General features: G+C 46.0%; 1 protein-coding gene across 1 annotated transcript in view; it reads right to left on the reverse strand.

Annotated features, from left to right (window-relative positions):
• Positions 1-23,959, reverse strand: part of LOC124616261 (LIM/homeobox protein Lhx3) — a 213,696-nt gene extending 189,737 nt beyond the window's left edge. The window contains exons 1-2 of the mRNA XM_047144565.1: positions 23,863-23,959; positions 2,252-2,426 (exon numbers count right to left, since the gene is read on the reverse strand). Of these exons, the coding sequence (XP_047000521.1) occupies positions 2,252-2,426; positions 23,863-23,959 (272 nt within the window). The remainder of the gene's footprint in view (positions 1-2,251; positions 2,427-23,862) is intronic.
• Between the last annotated feature and the right edge of the window lie 2,858 nt (positions 23,960-26,817).

A 26,817-nucleotide genomic window follows, 5' to 3' on the forward strand; every position in this document is an offset into this window, starting at 1 on the left:
AGGGTGGGGCAAATAAAAGTGGCCCGGACAAGTGGATACGGTTGGACATGAAGGTTTGCATATAACCTCACCACCTAATACGCACACCACGTTTTCGCCCGTCACGTGATCCACACCGGTTCAGAGCGTAGCGCGGGCTGTTGTCAGTGTGAGTGGAGCAGTGCAAAAGGGGCGATGGTACTCGCAGTGGAGCAGCGACTGTTCGTTATGGAAAGTTACAAGACAGCAAAGTCGTGGAAACGGTCAGTTGTTTGTTGAGAAGTTTAATGCTCTCAGAGTGCCATGCAACGCTTAATCCGAAAACGGTGTCAAATGGTTCAAATGGCTCTGAGCACTATGGGACTCAACTTCTGAGGTCATTAGTCCCCTAGAACTTAGAACTAGTTAAACCTAACTAACCTAAGCACATCACAAACATCCATGCCCGAGGCAGGATTCGAACCTGCGACCGTAGCGGTCTTGCGGAAAACGGCGTCAGACAGGAGCAGTTTCCAAGAAGTCAAGAAACATTCCGCAACGTACCCGCACACCAGAAAATGCTTCGGAGTCGTATCAAATGAACCTGACGCTTGCCGCAAGAGACCGGCGTATCACGTCGATAACGCGGACAAATACTCCACCTCGACCAGCAGATGCGTCCCTACCGAGTGCCTGTTGATCATGCATTAAAACCAGCAGATGCTCCTGGCTGTTCACTGAGATAACCATGAATGGCTTGGACACGGCTCTGTTCTTTGTTTCTGACGAAGCCTGGTTCCACCTGAGTGATTATTTCAACACATGGAATCACAGGGTCTGGGCAGCGGAGAATCCGCATAACTTCCAGGAAACACCACTGGGTAATCAGACAGGTCGGGTTTGGTATGTAGTGTCTGCGCGCCGCATTATTGGTCCCATCTTCTGTCATGAGGCCCTGACTTTGATGCGTTACATTGCCAATATTTTGAAACCGTACGTGGCAGCATTAACGGAGGAGGTAAAGATCTACACAACTTCCAATAGGATGGAACAACTGTCCATACAGCTGGGCGAATTTTGGAGCACATTTATAAATCGTCATGCCTAGCAGAGTTGTTACAGTCTGGTCGCGGCCCTAGCTGGCCATCCAGGTGATGTGATCGACCAGGATGCGATTACTTTGAGTGGGAAGCCCTCAAATGTAAAGTGTACTGCAACAACGCCCATAGTCTTCCAGAACTGCAGCAGAACATTTGGGTTGAGACTACGGCAGTTTCAGGAGTCCAATTTCGACCCACCTTCAGTAACTTGCTGATCAGTGCCCAAAAGTGCCAGGAAATGAATGGTGGTCACTTTCAACACCTGCTGCAGTGTGGAAAGCCCTCAAGTGTATAGTGTTTTGCAACAACTTCCATAGCCTCCGTTAACTGCTGTAGAACACTTGGGATGAGACTGCAGCAGTTTCAGGAGTCCAGTTTCGACCCACCTACAGCAACTTGCTGATCAGTGCCCAAAAGTGCCAGGAAATGAATGATGGTCACTTTCAACACCTGCTGCAGTGTGGAAAGCCCTCAACTGTACAGTGTATTGCAACAACCCCCATAGCCTTCGATAACTGCAGCAGAACATTTGGGTTGAGACTGTAGCAGTTTCAGGAGTCCAGTTTCGACCTACCTACAGCAACTTGTCTGATCAGTGCCCAAAAGTGCCAGGAAATGAATGGTGGTTACTTTCAACATCTGCCGCAGTGTGGGAAGCTCTCAAGTGTACAGTGTATTGCAACAACCCCCATAGCCTTCGATAACTGCAGCAGAACATTTGGGTTGAGACTGCAGCAGTTTCAGGAGTCCACTTTCGACCCACCTACAGCAAGTTGTTGACCAGTGTCCAAAAGTGCCAGGAAATGAATGGTGGTCACTTTCAACATCTTCTGCAGTAGGTTAGCACTGTATTTCCTTTCCTCTGCTGTGTTTCTTTGTAACCTGAAACTCTGTTCTCCGGGTCACTTTTATTTGCCCATCCTGAATGATTGCATAGTGATGCTTTGATGAAAATCTGTTTTACACGAGGAAGAACTGCTTCGTTTTCCATTGCAAGTTATACCATCGTACGTGAAACTGTAAAAGGCAAGGAAATTATATGGATGCACCATGAAAGCTATGGCCGAGATCGATTCAGATTTCTGCCTTGTGGCGGAATTAACTGTGAAGAACACGGTCTACTGGCTGTGTAATTTTCTAAGGCTAGCACTGAAGCGTGCTTGCAGGCAGACGCAGGCCTCGCGGGTACTCACTTGAAGAAGTCCTCCTTGCAGAAGACCTGGCCGTTGCGCGCGAAGCACTTGTCGCTCAGCTGTCCGCTGCACTCGCTGCACTTGAGGCACTTGGCGTGCCACGTGCGGTCCAGCACCTTCAGGATGAACCTGTCCAGGATGAGCTGCTGGCAGCCGCCGCACTTGGGGATGCTCGCTGCAACAGTACGACAGGGACACGTTCAGGCTGGCGGGCTGCCTAATGAGTTCCACACACTGTATATACAGGGTGTTTAAAAAATGACCGGTATATTTGAAACGGCAATAAAAACTAAACGAGCAGCGATAGAAATACACCGTTTGTTGCAATATGCTTGGGACAACAGTACATTTTCAGGCAGACAAACTTTCGAAATTACAGTAGTTACAATTTTCAACAACAGATGGCGCTGCAAGTGATGTGAAAGATATAGAAGACAACGCAGTCTGTGGGTGCGCCATGCTGTACGTCGTCTTTCTGCTGTAAGCGTGTGCTGTTCACAACGTGCAAGTGTGCTGTAGACAACATGGTTTATTCCTTAGAACAGAGGATTTTTCTGGTGTTGGAATTCCACCACCTAGAACACAGTGTTGTTGCAACAAGACGAAGTTTTCAACGGAGGTTTAATGTAACCAAAGGACCGAAAAGCGATACAATAAAGGATCTGTTTGAAAAATTTCAACGGACTGGGAACGTGACGGATGAACGTGCTGGAAAGGTAGGGCGACCGCGTACGGCAACCACAGAGGGCAACGCGCAGCTAGTGCAGCAGGTGATCCAACAGCGGCCTCGGGTTTCCGTTCGCCGTGTTGCAGCTGCGGTCCAAATGACGCCAACGTCCACGTATCGTCTCATGCGCCAGAGTTTACACCTCTATCCATACAAAATTCAAACGTGGCAACTCCTCAGCGCCGCTACCATTGCTGCACGAGAGACATTCGCTAACGATATAGTGCACAGGATTGATGACGGCGATATGCATGTGGGCAGCATTTGGTTTACTGACGAATCTTATTTTTACCTGGACGGCTTCGTCAATAAACAGAACTGGTGCATATGGGGAACCGAAAAGCCCCATGTTGCAGTCCCATCGTCCCTGCATCCTCAAAAAGTACTGGTCTGGGCCGCCATTTCTTCCAAAGGAATCATTGGCCCATTTTTCAGATCCGAAACGATTACTGCATCACGCTATCTGGACATTCTTCGTGAATTTGTGGCGGTACAAACTGCCTTAGACGACACTGCGAACACCTCGTGGTTTATGCAAGATGGTGCCCGGCCACATCGCACGGCCGACGTCTTTAATTTCCTGAATGAATATCTCGATGATCGTGTGATTGCTTTGGGCTATCCGAAACATACAGGAGGCGGCGTGGATTGGCCTCCCTATTCGCCAGACATGAACCCCTGTGACTTCTTTCTGTGGGGACACTTGAAAGACCAGGTGTACCGCCAGAATCCAGAAACAATTTAACAGCTGAAGCAGTACATCTCATCTGCATGTGAAGCCATTCCGCCAGACACGTTGTCAAAGGTTTCGGGTAATTTCATTCAGAGACTACGCCATATTATTGCTACGCATGGTGGATATGTGGAAAATATCGTACTATAGAGTTTCCCAGACCGCAGCGCCATCTGTTGTTGAAAATTGTAACTACTGTAATTTCGAAAGTTTGTCTGCCTGAAAATGTACTGTTGTCCCAAGCATATTGCAACAAACGGTGTATTTCTATCGCTGCTCGTTTAGTTTTTATTGCCGTTTCAAATATACCGGTCATTTTTGAAACACCCTGTAGCATTACCAGGGGCACACACAAGGTCTTAATTATCACATCGAAAAAATAAATTTCAGTAATTTTTGTTTGTTTGTAGGTACAAGTTGCACAGTTTGGCTCTTGTAAAGAGAAAGGCACCAGAGAGGCAATTCTGACGTTGCGATTGATAATGGAAGCCAGGATAAAGAAAAATCAAGACACGTTCAAAGGATTTGTCGACCTGGAAAAAGCATTCAGCTGTGTCAAATGGTGCAAGATGTTCGAAATTCTGAGGAAAACTAGGGGTAAGGTATAGAGAAAGACGGGCGATATACAAAATGTACTAGAACCAAGAGGGAACAATAAGATGGTGATGTTTGGTTTGTGGGGCGCTCAACTGCGTGGTTATCAGCGCTCGTACAAATTCCCGACCTCCGTCCAGTCTCGGAGCTTTCATGAGTGATGATGAAATGATGAGGACAACACAAACACCCAGTGATCCCGAGGCAGGAGAAAATCCCTGACCCCGCCGGGAATCGAACGCGGGACTCCATGCTCGGGAAGCGAGAATGCGACCGCGAGACCACGAACTGCAGACGGGAGCAGTAAGAGAGGAAGACCATGAACGAAGTCCTCGGATTAAAACTCGTGTAAGACAGGGATGTAGCCTTTCGCCGCTACTGTTCAGTCTGTACATGGAAGAAGGAATGATGGAAATAAAAGAAAGGTTCAGGAGTGGAATTCAAATTCAGGGTGAAAGGATATCAATGATAAGATTCACTGATAAAACATTACCATCCTCCGTGAGAGTGAAGAAGAATTAAATGATCTGCTGAATGCTATGAACAGTCTGATGAGGACAGAGAATGAGAGAGTAAATCGAAGAAGGACGAAAGTAATGAGACGTAGAAGAAATGAGGACAGCGAGAAACTTAGCATCAGGATTGGTGATCCCGAAGTAGATGAAATTAAGGAATTCTGCAGGCAGATTAGCACCGGCAGAAAGGGCATTCCTGGGCAAGAGAAGTCTGCTAATATCAAACGTGGGTGTTAATTTGAAGAAGAAACTTCTGAGAATGTACGTTCGGAGCACAGCATTGTATGATAGTGAGAGACGAACTGTGGGAAAATCATAACAAAAGGGAATCGAAGAATTTGAGACGTGTTGCTACAGAAGAATGTTGAAATTTAGGTGGACAGGTAAGATAATGAAGAGGTTCCCCGTAGAGACGGCAAGGAAAGGAATGTATGGAAAATACTGATAAGAAGAAGGGACAGAATAGCAGGACATCTGTTAAAAAACATGAAGGAATAATTTACATAGTAATAGATGGAGCTGTAGAGGGTAAAATCTGTTGAGGAAAACAGAGACTTAAATACGCTTAGCAAAGAACTGAAGACAGAGATTGCAAGTGCTACTCTGAGATGAAGAGGTTGGCACATGAGAGGAATTCGTGCTTGGCCGCATCAAACCAGTCAGAAGACCGATGGTTTAAAAGAAAAGTACATGTCTGCATTGCTGGTACACGTTGTAATCCTGGCGCCACTAAGTACCGTAGCGTGCAGCTGGCTGAAGAGAATAAAATGTCTCAGCCCTTCTCCACCTTCTCCATAGGCACCCATATTTTGGTCTGCTTCCTGTAGTGGCATGATAAGGCACTCGGCGCCGGCATTTCAGTGTGTACCTGGACTGCACACATGTACGGGTGGCTACAATTGAAAGTGCAGCTGTTCACAGAGGTTCATTGTGGCAGCGAATTCTGGGTAGATTATCCTAATGTGTTAATACGGAACCGATTTACACAGGAAAAAAATAAGTTCTAGTTTTGGCCACCAGGTGCAAATCTGCTGCTTTGAATGCAAGTAAAAATATAGAAAAATTTACATATGTATTGGATGAGGATCGGGACGTGGGCAGAAAGCGTCAAACAAGTGAGAAAGACATAATCTTGATTTTATTATTAACTGCCGCTTACACAGTTTGTTCAACGTGAGCACCAAAGACGTCAACGACGTACTGTAAAGAGCCAGATTTGAACCTATTGGCTAAAACTGAAAGTAATTTTTTCCGGTGTAAATCAGTTCCGTAGTAACAGATTAAGTTTCTGTGCCATACGCTGTTATAGCGTACACTGCCACTTTACTTATAACCACCCGGTACCTAAAACCAAACAAAAAATTACGAGAATTTTTTATTTTTTATTTCTTTATTCTTGAGGTGATAATTAAACTTTATGAGTAGACCTGCTCCTTGTGCGTCAGATACGTAAGCAACTGTGTAACTATCTTATTTTCCAAATTACTATTCTAGGCCTAATTTTCAACACAACATGAAAGTAACATTTCATAGCTGAATTGTACAACATGTCGATGGCAAGTAATGAAAATCTCGTATGTCAGTGAAAACTCTTAATTCCAGTAACCAGTATCTCTTTTATCAAAGAGAGATTAGAAAGTGCATGAATTTCTCTAATCTGACGATAACTGGCCTTGTACTACATAGTTTCAAATGTAGTAACTTTTTTCTGTATCACTTTATGTAATTTTTAAGAGACCGTCTTTGCTTCTCCTGTAAAATTCAGCAAAATGGGTTACGAGGTTTTCATTGCCTGCTGTCGATGTGTCTATGGCTGTACACAGTGTGTCCCATTTATGATGGACACCGCTAATAACTATTTGTCCAGAAGTACAATTAAAAATGTATCAAGCAAATATTGTTCAGCTACCAGGGGGACATTACCCTGCATCACTGCTCAAATGGCTCAAATGGCTCTGAGTACTATGGGACTCAACATCTGAGGTCATTAGTCCCCTAGAACTTAGAACTACTTAAACCTAACTAACCTAAGGACATCACACACATCCATGCCCGACGCAGGATTCGAACCTGCGACCGTAGCAGCAGCGTGGTTCCGGACTGCAGCGCCTAGAAGCACGTGGCCACCGCGGTCGGCAGCATCACTGCTTTCCTTCTAAGATTATTCGTTACAAAGACAAGAACAGCAGTAAGTTTTTTTTCAAATAACACCCTGTATAATTTATTCGGTAATCCACTTTCTCTCCTCAAGACTGAGACGGGCATATTTCAGCCCCCTTTGATATTTATGTAACATACTTCCCCACTAATATGAAATCTCGCAGGAAACATTATGAAACTGTATATAATTTTTCTTTTTTCCTTTCTTTTAAATTTCCTTTAGTCATTTTGTGACGTTCTACATGCGAATATGTGATGTGAAATCGTTATGTAAATTAATACCTGTTTTTTTGGATTGTAATAGTATTTTAATCGTTCTTGTGTATAATGTCTATGAGTTTGTGGAAGCTTCGGTTCAAGAAGTAAAGTGGTATCCATGTGGAAGTTTTACGAATGCAAGAGAGATAACTAATGAGCAAATTAGTTCAAGGAGGGACTCAGCAGTGTTAAAACAGGCGGTTGTGATAAATCAAATTATTGGTAGAGAAGGCAATTATATTTCGTTAAGAGAAGTGTTTCTGAACGCTTTGGTCGGAAGGCGAAGTTTGGAAAAAGGAAACGAGCAGATTGGAAGAAGAGGAGTTCAAAGCAGGACGGTGGAAGTGTTAAGTCGATCGGTCGCGAGCGTGTTGGAAATTGGTGAAAAGTTTCGTTAAATTGTGGAGAAAAGAGTGGTTTTAGAACGTTGATAGAGCAAAAGGCTTGTAGGAAATCCGAGGTAGAAATTTTGAGACTGAGAACGTCATTATTTGCGAGGAAATGCGTGTGGAAAATGGAACATTCCAAAAGATGGCTGCTGCACTGGTTTTGCTGCAGATTGCAAAAACTGCAGCAGAGTAAAGAAATTTATTTTGGAGTTGACGCAGGAGAGTAAGAGCAAGAGTAGAAGAAAGAAGGAATTACAGGTAAGAAGATTAGAAGATCATGGCTGAAGACGACTGAGAGCGAAGAAGATACCGAAGAGGCGTAAAACTTACTTATAGAATCTGCAGCAGTCAGGTTAGGAGAGTGCCACAGTGTCGTTACGTATTCCAAGCAACCAAGAAAACTAATCTGTGAGTTATTGAAGGACAGACAGAGACTATGTATTTTATTGTCGTAAGGATTGACGAGTGAAATTCGACTTGTTGTGTCATGCGCTTCGAACTGCGAATCGGGTTGTTCTTAACTGTGTTAGAAGTGTGTGAGGACCAAGCTTCCGATTGCTTATTTTGAATTGAGAGTAATAAAACGACGAATTGATATTAAGTTGGACAGCCAGGAAGTTGTTATTGCTGAATGTGAAAATTCCGTATTCGTAATTTTAACCCAACATATCCCGTCCTGCACTAGTCGAACCAGTTTTGTTTTATTTATAATGTATCCTATTATGGAACATTACACCGGAGCCACAACTTAATTTTATTTCAGTTTTTGTGATTAATTTTGATAATTAACGGAGCAGTCATCGCCATCTTAATACAGCTGAGCGAAATTCGAATACAGAAGAACATCGACTACAGAGAACCACGCTACAATCTTCACGAGGTAGGCTACACCTGTGACTCGGCGATCAACATGTCGCTATTTGTGTTACTGTGTCGTACCACACAAACCCCAACAGAACATCATATTAAAGTGCTCACACGTAAAGAAAAGTATTAGTATTCCTTAAGATGATAACTGACCGATAGTGTATTAATTGCATTTGCAACACATACGTAGATTTCTCTCTCTGTGAGAACTTTACAAGCAGTTAACATAAAGCACCACTGTAGTCAATATGATTTAGTGAAGTCATGTCAGTGCACGCCAGCTGTGTGTGTGTCTGTACGAAACTGAAAGTACCGGAAAATGACGTCGACACCCTTCAACTGGATTTTGTCTTATTCTCGTTATTCGCGAAATCTCTGCACCAAGGGAAATGCGAAAAGTATGGCCTGGCACTCGCGGGCGAACATCCGTTCCGCTACTTCGATGGAACAGTCGGAACAGTGCATATAGTGCCATCTGGCTTTGGGATACGGACTGTGCGGGTATTTAACGTACCCCCTGAGTGTCCCAATGAAGTAATCGGCCGTGTCCTGTCGCGGTATGGCAAGGTGCTTAGCATCACGAATAAAAAATGGGGCAGTGACTACCGTTTCCAGGGCAACAGCGGAGTCCGTAGTTTTCGTGTGGACCTCCGCCAGCACATACCGTCATACTTAAATATTACCAGTACAAGGGCACAGGCTACCTATATAGGGCAACCACAGACATGCTCCCTCTGTCAATCTACGGAGCATCTACGCGTCCTGTGCAACTGCCGCGGGAACGCACGGATGGTGACAACCTTGTGCCTCTTCTCAGCGAGATAGTGGCGGGTGCTGCCCACCGAACCGCTGAGAGAACTGACGACTCGACCCCGGATCCATCAGGAGAGGTGAAAACGGTACCTAGTGCATCTGTTGACAGCCCTACTGAGATTGTCGCGGACCAGACGCCCGTAGTGGCAGTACCGCCGGCGGGGCCTAGTGGGCCTGCTGTGGTCAGTGATGTTGCCACTGTTGAACAGATGGAGGTAGTTCTTCCTGCCCCACCCCCACCGGCAGATGACGCTAAGTCCCCCCGGCGTCGTCATAGGCGCAAGAAGGCGAGCCAAGAACAGCAGGCGGAGGAGGAGGGCGTCGTACGTCCCCCTCCTGAGAGCAGCAGTGAGGCTGAATCTCAGGCCTCATCAGTTACACGCTCTGTTTCCGCTGACCGCTCGGACGGTATGCGGAAAACTGCTCGCCACTTAGAAGCACTCATTAGTTCATCACGAGATCGGGGAGCAATCCCCGCAAAACGTAAAAATGAACAGGGTAGCGAACAGCCGCTGCAGCGCACTCGCACCCTCTCACATACCGCTGCGACTGAGCCGTCTGCGCCGCCTGGTTCGGACTATCCCGCCGATGGGGGGCAGACTGAACTGGGCTGACGACGAAGACGACGAAATGCGAGATTGAGTGGGCTCGTTCCCACATGAGCTGTCTGGTATTTGTGTTTAACATCCGGGGTGAAGGAGCAGGGTTACAGTTTCGATATTTACACACCTGCTTACATACGACCATGACCTCATCTGACGTTACTTTCTTTGTGTTGCTTTCTTATGCCTGCAACTGACCGTCAGCCGGGAGCCCTCTCCCTTTTAACAGTAAATATCAATTCCACCTCCAACCCAGTAAAACTACGCTCTCTGAAGGACTTTCTGCGCCTTGGTGCATTTGATGTGGTTTTTCTCCAGGAGGTTTGTGCCCCCTTTCTCTCTGACCTGGTTGGTTATGAGACACTATATAACATCGACCCTGACGCCAGGCGGGGCACTGCTTTGATATACAGATCAGAGTTAACTCCATCCGATGTTACAAAACTACCCAATGGTCGCGTTCTTGCGTGTATCATTCGGGATGTACTTTTTATTAACGTCTATGCTCCTTCAGGAGCTAATCACAGGCATGACAGAACAACACTTTTTACGTCAGATATCACCCCTTTCTTGACAGCTCGTCGTCTTATCGTGTTTGGCGGAGATTTTAACTGTGTGGTAGCCGATGCTGATCAGGTCCCAACGCCCATGAGGTGTGAAGCACTCGCTTCACTCCTCCAGGCGGCTGACCTTAATGATACGTGGCGCCACTTTCATCCCGCATACACACAATTTACTCACATCTACCCCACTGGAGCAAGCCGTATTGACCGTGTTTATGTCTCTGCTGATTTGCTTCCTGCCCTTTGTGCCGTCCAAGTCATTCCTGTGGCCTCTAGTGACCACTGTGCATTCTCTTGCTCCTTGCATATCACGGGCCCAACCCCGGTTCCTCGGGGCACATATTGGAAGATGAATACACTTCATCTCCCAACGCCCGAACTACGCACTCTTGTCACGAAAACATGGCGGGATTGCATCGCTACTGCATCGAAGTACCCTACCACTGTAGTTTGGTGGCTCTGCTGTGCGAAGCCGCGGCTGCGACGTGTTATCCAGCAACATAGTCGCGAAGTCGCACACTGGAAGCGTAGCACATTAGACTTCTATCAACAATGTCTAAACGATGCACTAACCCTTCCTGCTGACAGGTATGACCAGCTACACATGCGCCTCAACAAAATTAAAGCGACAATCCTTCGCTTCTCTCGGGAGAAGGCCGAGGGGATGGTGGTGAGGTGCCGCTCCACATCCCTGATTGAGGGCGAGAGGCCATCCAGCTATCACCCTGCCTCTGAAAGGAATCATGCAAAGAAGAACACCATTCTACGCCTTAAAACAGACGATGGTACGCGCCTCACAGACCATCGTGAAGTTCTCAAACACCTAACAGACCATTATACGCACCTCTTCCAGGATGTTGGGGTAGACATCGCCGCCCAACGAGCACTTATCGGTGGGGTCCCAACTTCATTGGGTCGTCGGGACCGCGACTGTTTAACCGAGCCACTCACACTCGCAGACCTCACATCTGTCCTCCGTGCCTGTCCGGGACAAAAATCACCTGGCCCCGACGGTCTCCCTTATGAATTCTACCAACAATTTTGGGACCTGTTAGGAGACCGCTTCTGCAAAATGTGCGAGGAGATTTTTGCTGGTTGCTAACTACCCGCCGAATTTCTAGCTGGACGTATTGCCCTTATTCCAAAGGTCACAGGTCACTGTCAAGCTAAAGACTTACGTCCTATCACCGTTCTTAACACTGATTATAAGTTGGTGGCACGAAGCGTAGCTTCTCGTCTTAAACAGGTAATGAATAAGGTACTTTGCCCCACTCAACCATGTGGCGTTTCGAATCGAACCATCTTCACCGCCGCTTCTATATACCGTGATGCTGTCTTACTCACCGTCGACACTCGAACCCCGGCTGCAATTCTTTCCCTAGATTTCGTCGGTGCCTTTGACAGGGTCTCCCACCCTTACCTGCTGGCCATTATGTCGCGGATGGGTTTTGGGGAGCGTTTCATAAGAATCGTCCGGCACTTCTTGGATGGAGCAAATTCCACAATCGTTGTGAACGGCTGCCGATCACGACCAATTCCCATCAGGCGATCAGTTCGACAAGGGTGTCCCTTGTCAATGTATTTGTTCGCTTTAGCGCTGGACCCCATGCTGCGTAACATCGGACGGATGGTCGATGGTGTCGTTCTCCCAGGCGTCACCTTCCGCAGTGCGGCATACGCGGATGATGTCGGTGTGTTCGTCGCAGACGCTAGGGACATCGATTCAGTTCGCCGAGTTCTCAACGTTTATGAACGAGCATCCGGTGCCATGTTAAATTCCAACAAAACGGTGCTGATCCCACTAGGACCACGATCATTGAGCATCAAACGCCCATGGTACCGAGTTGTGGGGGAACAACGTATCTTGGGCCTTGAGGTGACTGCCTGTCCGCAGCGCATGTTAACACTCACATGGAGGCGGCTCTCACGCGCATCAGAGGACTTTGTGTGAGTCACACTGATCGACGACTCGAACTCCATCAACGAATCCAACTGATTAATACTTACATCCTATTACGGGCATGGTATGTAGCACAACTCCTTACGCTACCGAAACAAACCGGCAGAGCCATCTCAAAAACAGTATATTGGCTCTTGTGGCGGCATGCACTGTTCAAAGTTGATGCGCAGACTTGTACACTGCCAAAGGTCGATGGTGGCCTTGGACTCATTGACTTTCCCAGCAAATATGCGGCCCTCCTGATTCACCGTATCGCCACTTTGCGTGAAACTGACCCAGGTGGGACAACAGCGGTTCTTTTCGACCGTTATCGCCAACGATCGGCGCGTGCACCAGTATGTTTGACACATATTCCGTTCCGGATGACGACAGTCAAGGACTATTACCTCAATCAAAGTTACGTCCTAACAGTGGCCACTGACGAGGCACGCACGTCGAAGCGCCTTTACCAGGCCCTTCGAGGCCAGCCCACACCACATAAATTAGAGGACAGACGACCGTCGGTCATCTGGCACCAAGCTTGGGCTAATATCAACAATCCAGCCCTTCTCAAGGAAGTTTCAGCGCTATGGTATCGTGTCGTAAACAATTTAATACCTACTAATCATCGCCTGGCGGCCATCCGCCTACGGCCCTCGGCTGCTTGCGGCCGATCTGGTGACGTAGACACCAGAGAGCATCGTCTCTTATGCCCTCACGTCACAGAAGTGTGGGACCTTGCACGTGTGCTATTAGCGCTGATCGGTGGGACGACACCAGACAATGTGTCAATCGACTGGTTCCTTACCCCTGATATTCAGACCAACCCCCGAACACGACGTAACGCAGTGGTGTGGCTCTTGGACCACACCATTTTCATGATCTATGACCTTTCCCTCACCGATGCTGTCTCTTTCATGGACTACCTGTGGAGCCAGCACCGCCTACCGGAATCTGACCGGAAATATACCATTACCTTTGCAAGATTTCTGAAAGTTGCAATGGTTCATGGTTATCAAAAGGGGTTCCAGATTGACTAAGGCACCTAGTCCAGGAATTGCCTGAGTTTACCCCTGGATCTTTGTCACTCGGACTTTCAAACTACCCTTGACTTACCTATACCCAAGATTTGACATTGGCCTTCTGGGCAACACTAAAGTAGACTGTTCTGTGATACTGATAATATGGCAATTGGTAACATGGGAATTGTGTGAACCATGTATGAAAAAATATTGGAAAATTAGAAAGACGTAATCTATCTTAGAGGATTATTCCTCCGTTAATTCTATGGGCGATGGGATTATCTCGCCAGTTTCGTTTTCATTTGTATGTGCTGCCGTCCCTGTTCTTAATTTGCCTTCATTACTGTCTTGTTTTCGAAGTTATTATGAATAAAGTTAAAAATAATCTTAATTTACCAGAGCTTACAAATTCATAACTGAGTCTGTTGTGAGAGAGAACTCATTGTGAAGTATGGCAGTACATTTTACGTGTCACATTTTACGGAAGTCCTATTAACTTTCACTGCTTTCAAGTACTAATCAGTACTGTGATTAATCTAACTCCAGCTAGGATTCAGATAGTCGTATGCTGCTAGCCCATACAGTAATTAACATTTGGTTATTAGGACCGACCTGAGCTGTGCCTACGCTGATCTGTTAATTCACGCCAGCAAACCTATTCTTTTCACTTACTCTATTTACATAAAACTTATTTGAATTTACGTACCCATATATCTACTTTTCATACCAAACAGCTAACATAAAGTAGCACTGTCGACTGTGTGAACTTTTTTATTAACGTAATGTTTATGTGCTTGGTTTACTGCGATACGCCTTCGAACAGGTCTTGAAGAGAGAAGGTGGATTACTGAATATAAATAAAGAGTGATATTTAAAAAAAGACGTACTGCTGTTCATATCTTCGTAACGAAGACAGGCAATGATGCTGGTTAATGCCCCCCGACAGATAACCAGCATTTGCCTGTTACCTCTGTTTAATTTTGCTTCTGGACAAAAAGTTATTCTGGGCGCTCGTATGGAACGAACGTAATATTAAACGTCTAATTATCTGTAATTAAGATCAGACATAATAATAAACAAAAACCCATCGAAAACAGCACAGAAAGTGAAACAAGTTTTGATAAGGCAAAAATAAACAAACTGTATCTTGTAGAAGATGGAATTTCTCTCCAACAGATTCGAAGAGATGCTAGTAAGGCGGCGGGCACGTCGCATAGATTTAAAAGTTTGTTGGAAAGCTATTGAAGAACAATAATAATAGGCTTTGACGTAGGTAAGGAACGTTGTCCAACATTTAAATTCACGAAACTGTCACCTTCGGGCGTTGTGGCATAACAGATCACACCCGGACGTGAATTACAAAGTGACCTTTCGGACGTGAGTTCTTGCTGTAGCTAGCAGTTAGCATTGTAGAACCGACATGCTTGGAGAAACTCTCTCTTGGGCTGTGCACTTTGTTTTGTTTACTGAAAAAGAGAATATCCGGGCTCTCCTATGGACAAGACCAGTCTGGTAGCAAGCGGCTCATGCCCAACAGCTGGCTGGGCCTGCGGCTGGGGGACTGAGTAGAGGAAAACTACCGGGAAATCGCGTTACGGCAGCACCACTCGCTCAGGCAAAGCATCCAAACTAGCGCCCAAACGATCTGCGAGTAAATTCGAGGCTTCTATCAACAAATGGCTCAGCAGGGCGTTTCTCTGTCTTGTGGGTATTCCAGGAGTTGCGAAATAGGTGGTGAGTATGTAGAGAAAGGTCTAATGTTGCTCACAAAGAACAAATATCCCCTTCGTTCCGCCAGCGCAGCCCGCCGAAAGTCGCCTACACAGGTATAATCTTATCCTAATGTATGTGTGCACGTCATTGTGTGACGAAAAAGGTCTACGAAATGTGGCAGACATTCGTTACTGCAAACAGCAAAGAACTGTTCATCCCTTCACCTCCCGTCCCCCACTACAACTTGCATAAGCATCCCCATCCCGCTCACTGTGTCTCAGTCGTAATCATGCATCAAAGTAGAACATCTTCAACCCTTATGACTACAGTGTGGTAAATATTTTTTTTCGGTTTAACTAGGGGGACATCCATTAATTAGGTGAGTCCAAATTGGAGGAGGGGATCCGGATAAATCTCACCAAATCTTGTTTAAGGGGGGGAAGGGGGCGGCACTGGAAATCCCTCGTCAAGTTTTTAATTTTGAGAATATACATTATTATAACAGATAAGATTTTGTTTGTGTAATTAATGCCGATCATAGACAAAATTAAAGTGCCTACCAATAATTAAGGTCTCACTGAACTGAATTGAACGTTTTACACGCGGCGATATCCGGGATTCCGCAATTTGAAGCAAGTGGTGCACAATTATTAGATTTCATTCGACTGCGTGTCAGTCAGTGAGGTAGTCGTGATATTGTACGAAGTATATGAAGTCGATATTGTGTGTTCAACATGAACTTGTATCAAAACTTTTGTAGGGCGTCTGTTAATCAGAATACTGACAAGTCGAAACACTCGTGCGAGTAAGAAGTTAATCGATTGTGGGAGGACGTTAAGCGGGAGTTCACCGACAAGAATTCTCTTAGTGGTGATATAAATCAATAGACTGAAAAACTGCTTAAAAGGAAGGCGCAAACAATGTTGTCTTTCAGTTCCAAAATACTCGAAAGTAAAGGTTCAGTGACATTTTATGTATGTAACTGCCAATGAAAGGTCAGTTTTTTTGCGGATGCGTCAAAACGGTTGTTACTTTTTTCGTGGAGCCTTTTTGTTCGTCTGTCCGTCCGAGCACTGTTCAGCTTAGCATGCTTAAAATGAAATATTTTTAATTATTTGCAAAAAAGAAGGGTTAGTACACTTTGTAAATAAAACATGGTTTTATTAAAGTGCTTTAATCAATGTGTAAAACAAATAAAAAATAATTTTTACGTACTTTTATCCCACTACGGGGTAAAGCTCACAGCAGGGGAGAGGGTCTCACCAAATCTCCCCTAGGGCAGAGGTGGGGTCCTCACGTTACTAATGGACGTCCCCTAACTCAGGAGTTGCCTCTGGCAATCAGCTCCTTAAATTATTCCTTTTTGAATAACAATTCTATACAGTTTCATGAGTTCCTTATACATTAAAACAGCCGGCCGCGGTGGTCTAGCGGTTCTAGGCGCGCAGTCCGGAACCGCGCGACTGCTACGGCCGCAGGTTCGAATCCTGCCTCGGGCATGGATGTGTGTGATGTCCTTAGGTTAGTTAGGTTTAAGTAGTTCTAAGTTCTAGGGGACTGATGACCACAGTAGTTAAGTCCCATAGTGCTCAGAGCCATTTTTTTTACATTAAAACAATAAAAGTAAAGTTTATTTAAATCTAGTTCTATGCAACTAGAAAGGCATCTGAAAAAGCATGGATGTTTCAGTATGATACAGTATTGTTTTGAAAATGGTTTATGAAGAAATGAAACGTAACGACACAAGTTTCTAATTTAATTTAATTTAATGAAGTTGTGTACCGGGCGCTCTCGTCTGGCATTGGCGGCATTGCCCGTTTTCTTTCGCCAAAGACGGAAAACGCTTTAAATCAAAGATATTTCACAACATCGAGGACACTTAGGCGGTTAACAACTGGTGCGTTGACGGCCAGTCCATAAACTCGCTGTGATCGGTGGAGCTGGAGACATACAGAACTCGTATAAGCTTCGGTGATGACCGTATTTCTAAGATGGGCTCGTGACTCTTCAGTCTGTGTACACAATGACAGCATAGTTGTTTAATGCAGTTGCTTACAGTGGGAAATACGACGTTTTGTTGCTGGTCAACGTATCATGTAGTTCATTTTGGCGTCTGCAAAAATCAGTTGCTGCCTTCTTTAACGCTGGTTTGCTGAGATGAGTGTGATGAGTCCGCATGTGTCATACTTTGGAAGTTCATCAATAGTCGCTCTACAAGCGGAGAGGACTTACGTGCTATCTGTAAGTGAATTACAGAATATATTGTAGAGCGATAGCCATGATGATTTCAAGGCATCGCCGATACATAGTGACTGACGCCGTCTTTCCCTCTGTAGTATCAGCGGAACACGCTGTGACACAACACGTCAATAAAACGTGAAAAGATAGTTCTGCAACATTATGTGAAGAGAAAAAAAATGGCTTGAGATTGCGACAAAACTCAGTGACATGTTCTGGCTTTATAACCATACTTTTACGAACGTCTGGTGTATAAACAGAGCATACGCTTAGGAAACTGTTTCGTGATTTGTTCTTCAACACTGCCCTAGTACATGAACTTACTTCGAAGACAACAGGAAGATAAGGGGAAAGAGATCAATGGCCTCCTATCACATTTGTATCTTGTCATTTTTTTCCGTTACAGGATGCAGTGAGGTGACAAAAGTCACGGGGTACCACCTAATACCGTGTCGGACCTCCTTTTACCCGGCGTAGTGAAGCAACTGGATGTGACATGGACTCAACAAGTCGCTAGAAGACCTTTGCAGGAATATTAAGCCATGCTCTCTTTATAGCCGTCCGTAATTGCGTAAGTGTTACCGGTTCAGGTCTTTGTGCACAAACTGCGTCTCGATTATGCCCCATACATGTTCGATGGGTTTCATGTCGAACGTTCTGGCTCGTCAAATCATTCGCCCGAATTGTCCAGAACTTTTTTCAAACTAGTTGTGAACAACTGTGGCTCGCTGACATTGCACATTGTCGTCCGCAAAAATTCCATCGTTGTTTTGGAATATGAAGTCCATTAATGACTGCAAATGGTCTCCAAGTAACCTAGGATAACCATTTCCAGTCAATGATCGGTTCATTTGGGCCAAAGGATTCAGTCCATACCAAATAAACACAACCCCCACCATTATGGAGGCATCGCCAGCTTGCACAGCGCCTTCTTGAAAACCTGGGTTTCATGGTGTCTTGGGATATGAGCCACACTCGAACCGTACGATCAGCTCTTACCAGCTGAAATAGGGAGTCATCTAACGAGGCCACGGTTACCCAGTGGTCTAGGTCACGAGCCCAGGAGAGGCGCTGCAGGTTATGTCGTGCTGTTAGCAAAGGCACTCGTGTCTGTGGCCTGCTGCGATAGCCCACTATCACCAAATTTGGCCTTACTGTCCTAACGGATACATTCGTCTTATTTCCCACAATTATTTCTGCGGTTATTTCAAGCAGGTTGCTGTCTGACTACGCAAACGCAGCTGCTCTCGGTTGTTAAGTGGAGGCCGACGGCCACTGCGTTGTCTGTGTTGAGAGGTAATACCTGAAATTTGGTATTTTCGGCACTCTCTTCATACTTTGGATCTCGGAATAATGAATTCCCTAACGACTTCCAAAATGGAATGTCCCCTACATCTGCCTCCAACTACCACTCTGCCTTCAAAGTCTATTAACTGCCGTCGTACGGTCATAATCACGTCGGAGACCTCTTCGCATTAATCACATGAGTACGAAAGATAGCTATGTCAATGCGGTGCCCTTTTATACCTTGTGTATCCGATACTACCGCCATCTGCATTTGTGTTACCCCATGAATTTCGTCGCCTTAATGTGTGTATTATCTGTAAACGAATGACCGAATATATTGCACTGTGATGACCATAATAATTACAAGACATTGCCCATAAATAGCAGTGGAAGACGCCTGCCTTTCCCCTGCATTATTACTGAAACACGCTCTGACTTGATAATGTTAACAAAACGTGAGAACATAATTCGGCGATATTATGTCAAGTGCAAAGAAATCACTTGAGACTGCAACAAAATTCAATTTTATAAGCAAACTTCTACGAACGTCTAGCGTATGTGCAGAGCATACGCTTAGGAAACTGTCCCGCGATTTATTCTTGAACACTGTTCTAGCATATGGAGTTCCTTCGAAGCCATGAAGAAAGGAAGGGGAAAGAGATCAATGACTTCGTATTATATTTTTATCTTTCCATTTTTTACCGCAGAGTATAATTCTCGGATGATTAAAAACATAATAAGAACTACTATTACTACTATTTATCTTGCTATTAAGGCTCACTTTTTGTCCGTGTCTGGTCCCTAACATGTAATTACGGAAACATGGTTCCTCCTTGAGCAAACACAAATTATTGTTTAATGCCGTAACATGGTTCGGTGAATTTCCACCGTCGTCAGTTCATTCATCTACTTTCTGTCAAATAACACAAACAAAAATTCTATTGATGCTATTTGACAACAGCACGAAACATACACTCCTGGAAATGGAAAAAAGAACACATTGACACCGGTGTGTCAGGCCCACCATACTTGCTCCGGACACTGCGAGAGGGCTGTACAAGCAATGATCACACGCACGGCACAGCGGACACACCAGGAACCGCGGTGTTGGCCGTCGAATGGCGCTAGCTGCGCAGCATTTGTGCACCGCCGCCGTCAGTGTCAGCCAGTTTGCCGTGGCATACGGAGCTCCATCGCAGTCTTTAACAATGGTAGCATGCCGCGACAGCGTGGACGTGAACCGTATGTGCAGTTGACGGACTTTGAGCGAGGGCGTATAGTGGGCATGCGGGAGGCCGGGTGGACGTACCGCCGAATTGCTCAACACGTGGGGCGTGAGGTCTCCACAGTACATCGATGTTGTCGCCAGTGGTCGGCGGAAGGTGCACGTGCCCGTCGACCTGGGACCGGACCGCAGCGACGCACGGATGCACGCCAAGACCGTAGGATCCTACGCAGTGCCGTAGGGGACCGCACCGCCACTTCCCAGCAAATTAGGGACACTGTTGCTCCTGGGGTATCGGCGAGGACCATTCGCAACCATCTCCATGAAGCTGGGCTACGGTCCCGCACACCGTTAGGCCGTCTTCCGCTCACGCCCCAACATCATGCAGCCCGCCTCCAGTGGTGTCGCGACAGGTGTGAATGGAGGGACGAATGGAGACGTGTCGTCTTCAGCGATGAGAGTCGCTTCTGCCTTGGTGCCAATGATGGTCGTATGCGTGTTTGGCGCCGTGCAGGTGAGCGCCACAATCAGGACTGCATACGACCGAGGCACACAGGGCCAACACCCGGCATCATGGTGTGGGGAGCGATCTCCTACACTGGCCGTACACCACTGGTGATCGTCGAGGGGACACTGAATAGTGCACGGTACATCCAAACCGTCATCGAACCCATCGTTCTACCATTCCTAGACCGGCAAGGGAACTTGCTGTTCCAACAGGACAATGCACGTCCGCATGTATCCCGTGCCACCCAACGTGCTCTAGAAGGTGTAAGTCAACTACCCTGGCCAGCAAGATCTCCGGATCTGTCCCCCATTGAGCATGTTTGGGACTGGATGAAGCGTCGTCTCACGCGGTCTGCACGTCCAGCACGAACGCTGGTCCAACTGAGGCGCCAGGTGGAAATGGCATGGCAAGCCGTTCCACAGGACTACATCCAGCGTCTCTACGATCGTCTCCATGGGAGAATAGCAGCCTGCATTGCTGCGAAAGGTGGATATACACTGTACTAGTGCCGACATTGTGCATGCTCTGTTGCCTGTGTCTATGTGCCTTGCTCTGTTGCCTGTGTCTATGTGCCTGTGGTTCTGTCAGTGTGATCATGTGATGTATCTGACCCCAGGAATGTGTCAATAAAGTTTCCCCTTCCTGGGACAATGAATTCACGGTGTTCTTATTTCAATTTCCAGGAGTGTATTTGTGTATTAAAAAAGAATAATTTGCGTTTTCTCAAGACAGAACAGTATTCCCATAATAGTATACTGCTACTGGTACACCATGCACACGCTAGCCTCAAATATTTGTTCAACGATTATGTGGCAAAAACTGTAGAAGAGGAACAACGACAGTGCGGATCCTCTTAGCATAATTCCAAGAACCAGTATTCGAGGCGGTACTGACTACTGCTGCTTCCAATAGGTCTTCCGCATAAGAATCATAAAGAGGAAGTCGAATACTACGTTTTCCCTGTCTAACAAATTGATTAGCATTGTAATTAAAATCGTTTTGGAGGAATTGAAAAATATTTCTCACCATAGATTTAATGAGAATGAAGTAACGTTGGATTTCTTTGGCTGACTTCGCTCTAAAAGCAAACTAAGACGCCTGCGAGAAGCTGGCAAGAATAATTCCCACTGGACATTTGAGTGCGCCGCTGACTGATTTAACAGCTCTTTCCGAATCTCTCTCAATCCTACAAAATGCTTGATCGGCAGCTCACACGAAATCCAGAACTTTTACCTGCTCAACACACGAACTTCCCTTAGGACCAGTATCCGAACTCTGCAACTAGTAGCAGACCTGTGATTTTTTTTTACTCTTCTCGCAACACATCAGTAAGTCATATTGTGCGCTTGGATATTGAGCTACGATCTAGTATTACATTCTTAGGCCTATTATAAAATATACAAAAAAGTAAATTAATAACTTGAATGTACTAATTGGCAGAACGATGTCGGAAAGGAGTTTAAAAATTGTAAAGTACATAGAACTTCAAATTGCAAATACTTGTAGTCAGAAGACATTTTTTACCAACGATAAAACTTAAGCTTTGTGCCAAACACATTTAAAAAAAATACGATCTGTCCACTTCACCATTCCGCTAACGCACAATTTTTTTCTGGATGGTAGTTGTCTTTCTATGGTTTTCTTGTCGGTTTTTGTTACGGGACCAGAGCCGATACTGTGAATGTAGCCGAATGTAGGATCCTGCTTGTATTGTTCTCAAGTTACTCACAAAAATGCAAATATCTGGATGGGCCGATACGAACAAGGGGTTAAAACAAGAATGAAAACTCTCAATCGTGTTTTTCGTTGTTCAAAGAATAGAGAATATGACGTGCCTGAAGAGGAAGTGGGGAATTGAGGTAGGGGTACTAGTGGACCATTTCCTGACCTTTTTGAATTTCGGACAATATTAAAATTGCCGGCATACGCCGGATTAACTATTGTACGCTGTAGATAAAATGTACCTAGAAAGTTTTATGTAGATGTATGTCTTTATTTTGACAAAAGTGTAATCACTTAAAGAACGCTTTTAACAGTTTAGCACTAGCTATGCCGTGCACATAATTGTATTATTAAAAGTATCCCTCTGAGAGGATAGGCAACTAATAATCGGACAGCTACGCCCATATAATCAAACCTCTTTTATTGTTAGATACTGCTAAATTATACATTTAACATCACACAGCCCACATGATCACTATCAGATAATCGCATAGCGAGATTGTATAGATTTAACATTGTCTAGTTATTTATCTGACGTCTCGTGATTTCCGTTTTTCAAATGCGCAAATCTCTGAATGACCTGCAGAAAAATTAGCACGTTGTCTCTCTTCTCATCAGCATTACCCAAGATTAAGCTCATATAAGATTTAAGAAACCGAAAAAAAGAGAGAAAATTTCCGTGTACGACAGCAGCTAGGTGTTTGCTACAGAAGAATTTTTATTCTGACGTATCGACGTAGATGAAGCGCAAAAGAGGCAAAGTTGGAGAGGGACAAATATTCGAATGTGAAATGGAATTAGTTATGCGATTAGGAAGTAGTGTTGAATAATTTCCTTCACTTTGAGACATATAACCGCTTAAGACATTATCTGTTTATGAAGAATTATTTATGATGTCAAACACATCAACACCACATCGGAACTTCTCTGCGTATTTCCTTCAGTTCTTGTTCCATCCTTTCCTTCCTGTTCCCACTCCTTCCTCCCTCTGTACACTTGTCTACTCCCCTCCACTTTCTCTGCCCCTCCCCCATACCCCCTCCATTTTCCTTGTCTCTCCCTGCCTCTCTCATTCGAGTCGGCGCACATGCACGGCTACCTACTGTCTACATACCAGTAAAATCCTATCCTAAAAAAGAAAAAAAACATACAATGTGTAGTGTTCACAGAACTAATAATTAGATACTTGTGTATAGTAATCAACAGAAGTCACCCTGTCTTGTAACGCACTCTCTATTTAAAAAAATGCAACAACACAGAATAATATTAGACAAGCGGGTCTGAATAGCCTCACGTAACTATGAAAGTTTATATAACATTATGCACATCATCACTACTCTTAGGTAGCCGCGCGATCTGAGGCGTAACTTATTTACACAATGGTTTAGAGAAAAACATGCACCACAATAGCGAATGTGAGTTGACCTAATGCGGTAACGCAGATGACAGCTTATTCATATCCTACAAGAAAATTATTTTTGATATCTGGCCACGAACATCAAACAACAGACTAAGTCTTTGTTCGTCTACGTGCAGGTCTGTGCAGAGAAAATACTGACTGTCGCCCCATAACGTCTTATGCTGCTTGCTGTGTACGCCTGTGAATGCTTGTCAGTGTGGCAACGGACAAAAAACAGATTTTTCGCAGATGACAGCCCAAGTAATGACGAACAAGCTGCTGCACACTTTCCCTTTCGCGACGCACTCATAGGCCGTACTCGCCTCGGGCGACTCACCTAGGAGCGAGGGCGGGAAGCGGTGGTCCACGGGCAGACTCTCGGGGCTGGAGTGCGGGGGCGTCAGCGGCTCGGGCGCCCCGCGGTACACGATCATGTCTCGCCACTGCTCGCCGGCCTCCGCGCGCCACCCCGCCTCAGCGCCGACTGCAGGCGCCACCCTCCGCCACGCGCCGATCGCCCCCACCACCGACCGCCGCCAGTTGCAGCCCCTGCCGGCCTCCCCACCACGCGGACGCAGCCGGGGCCGCCTATTGGTCCGGGCGCCTCGGGACCCTCCCCTCATTGTTGCCGGCGGCGAACAAAAGACGCACGGGGTGCGCGATGACAGTTCGCGACTGCAGCGCCGACTGCGAGTAGTTTGCCAGTCCTCGTAGCGCACATGTCCGCTGGCTTTGTCCTGCGAAATGGCGCAAGGACGACTCTTGGCGTCTGCTTTTTTCGGTCTGGAGGTTTCTTCCTGCCTTGTAATCCACGGTCGAGATGAGACGTTTGTACTGCACCGCCAGTTGGCTGACTAGACCGTGGAAAAATTGAAACTCAACTTTCTCTGAACAATTCTGCTATATTTTTCATCGTCTTCTCAATTACTTTTTATTTGAGAGTCGGAATTGAGAAAATAATTTACTGAAAATTTCAGTTGCACAGCTGCACTGTACTCATTTGCGTTTACACAGTATTTGTAACAGCATGCAGATTACAGCAGGAAAAGCACTTCCTATAAAGAGGAATTTGTGAACTTCTGTACAACTGTATACCTATAAACTGAAGTTTCCTGCTCGCTTATGTCTGTGCAATTGGGCTAATCTCAGGAACTACTGCAGAGATTTTGATCTGGTTTTCATTAATAGATGATTGATCACGAGGAGGTCGGCCGGAGTGGCCGCGCGGTTAAAGGCGCTTCAGTCTGGAACCGCGCGACCGCTACGGTCGCAGGTTCGAATCCTGCCTTGGGCATGGATGTGTGTGATGTCCTTAGGTTAGTTAGGTTTAAGTAGTTCTAAGTTCTAGGGGACTTATGACCACAGCAGTTGAGTCCCATAGTGCTCAGAGCCATTTGAACCATCACGAGGAGGGTTCGTGTATATATAAATACTAGTGGACCCAGCAACGCCTCGCATTGTTAAATATGTTTGGAAATTGGATGTAGATTCTAATCACCTTCTCCCCCCCCCCCCCTTCCTTCTCTCTGTCCAACTTCTCTCATCCTCTCTTAGTCCGTCTCCATCTACTCTACCCTCACTGGATCGTATCAGACCCCCGTTTCTCTCCATCTTTTCTCCCATGTCTCTTTATCCATTTCCTCCCCTCCTCCACTCTGGCCTCCTCCTGTTCCCTGCTCTCTGAACTCGAGCCTCGTTTACTGCTATTACTATTCTAATCGTAAGCAGATAAGTCATATTCACAGCTTTTGTATTTTCTGTGAAAACCGACTACGAGGAAGAACACAATATTAGACATTGCACTGAAATGGTTCAGATGGCTCTGAGCGCTATGGGACTTAACATCTCAGGTCATCAGTCCCCTAAACTTAGAACTACTTAAACCTAACTAACCTAAGGACATCACACACATCCATGTCCGAGGCAGGATTCGAACCTGCGACTGTAGCGGTCACGCGGTTCCGGACCGAAGCGCCTAGAACCGCTCGGCCACGCGTACACTCTTTTTAAAAATATACATGATGATAAAAGAATACATATGGGAGAAACCATTTCTCTGTGAGAAATGAAGCAGAACTGCACGTTTTCGCAGCTGAAAACAGCGCAGGATATTCTTTATCGGAGTTGGTTTTAAAAGAAAACCTGTACGTTGTTCTTTAAAAAATATGTAGTCTACGTCCGTCCGAAGGTCTATTAGAGTATAGTGTAAAAGTTTAAAGTAAATCAGTTTAGAACTTTTGTGCACTTTTTCAACAACATTTCTCCTTCATGTGTCATGTATACATTTACGTTTTTTAAAGAAGAAAATAGCGTATGTCCGTTAGAATGTTCGTTAGAGTATCATGTAAAATTTCGAAGTAAATAAGTCAAGAACTTCTCGAAATTTTTCGTAATAATATTTCCCCTTTATGTATTACAAGGTATTACAAGTATATTTACATATTAAAATACACTCCTGGAAATGGAAAAAAGAACACATTGACACCGGTGTGTCAGACCCACCATACTTGCTCCGGACACTGCGAGAGGGCTGTACAAGCAATGATCACACGCACGGCACAGCGGACACACCAGGAACCGCGGTGTTGGCCGTCGAATGGCGCTAGCTGCACAGCATTTGTGCACCGCCGCCGTCAGTGTCAGCCAGTTTGCCGTGGCATACGGAGCTCCATCGCAGTCTTTAACACTGGTAGCATGCTGCGACAGCGTGGACGTGAACCGTATGTGCAGTTGACGGACTTTGAGCGAGGGCGTATAGTGGGCATGCGGGAGGCCGGGTGGACGTACCGCCGAATTGCTCAACACGTGGGGCGTGAGGTCTCCACAGTACATCGATGTTGTCGCCAGTGGTCGGCGGAAGGTGCACGTGCCCGTCGACCTGGGACCGGACCGCAGCGACGCACGGATGCACGCCAAGACCGTAGGATCCTACGCAGTGCCGTAGGGGACCGCACCGCCACTTCCCAGCAAATTAGGGACACTGTTGCTCCTGGGGTATTGGCGAGGACCATTCGCAACCGTCTCCATGAAGCTGGGCTACGGTCCCGCACACCGTTAGGCCGTCTTCCGCTCACGCCCCAACATCGTGCAGCCCGCCTCCAGTGGTGTCGCGACAGGCGTGAATGGAGGGACGGATGGAGACGTGTCGTCTTCAGCGATGAGAGTCGCTTCTGCCTTGGTGCCAATGATGGTCGTATGCGTGTTTGGCGCCGTGCAGGTGAGCGCCACAATCAGGACTGCATACGACCGAGGCACACAGGGCCAACACCCGGCATCATGGTGTGGGGAGCGA

The sequence above is a fragment of the Schistocerca americana genome, chromosome 5, assembly GCF_021461395.2.
Source record: "Schistocerca americana isolate TAMUIC-IGC-003095 chromosome 5, iqSchAmer2.1, whole genome shotgun sequence".
In the NCBI taxonomy this organism is placed as follows: domain Eukaryota; kingdom Metazoa; phylum Arthropoda; class Insecta; order Orthoptera; family Acrididae; genus Schistocerca; species Schistocerca americana.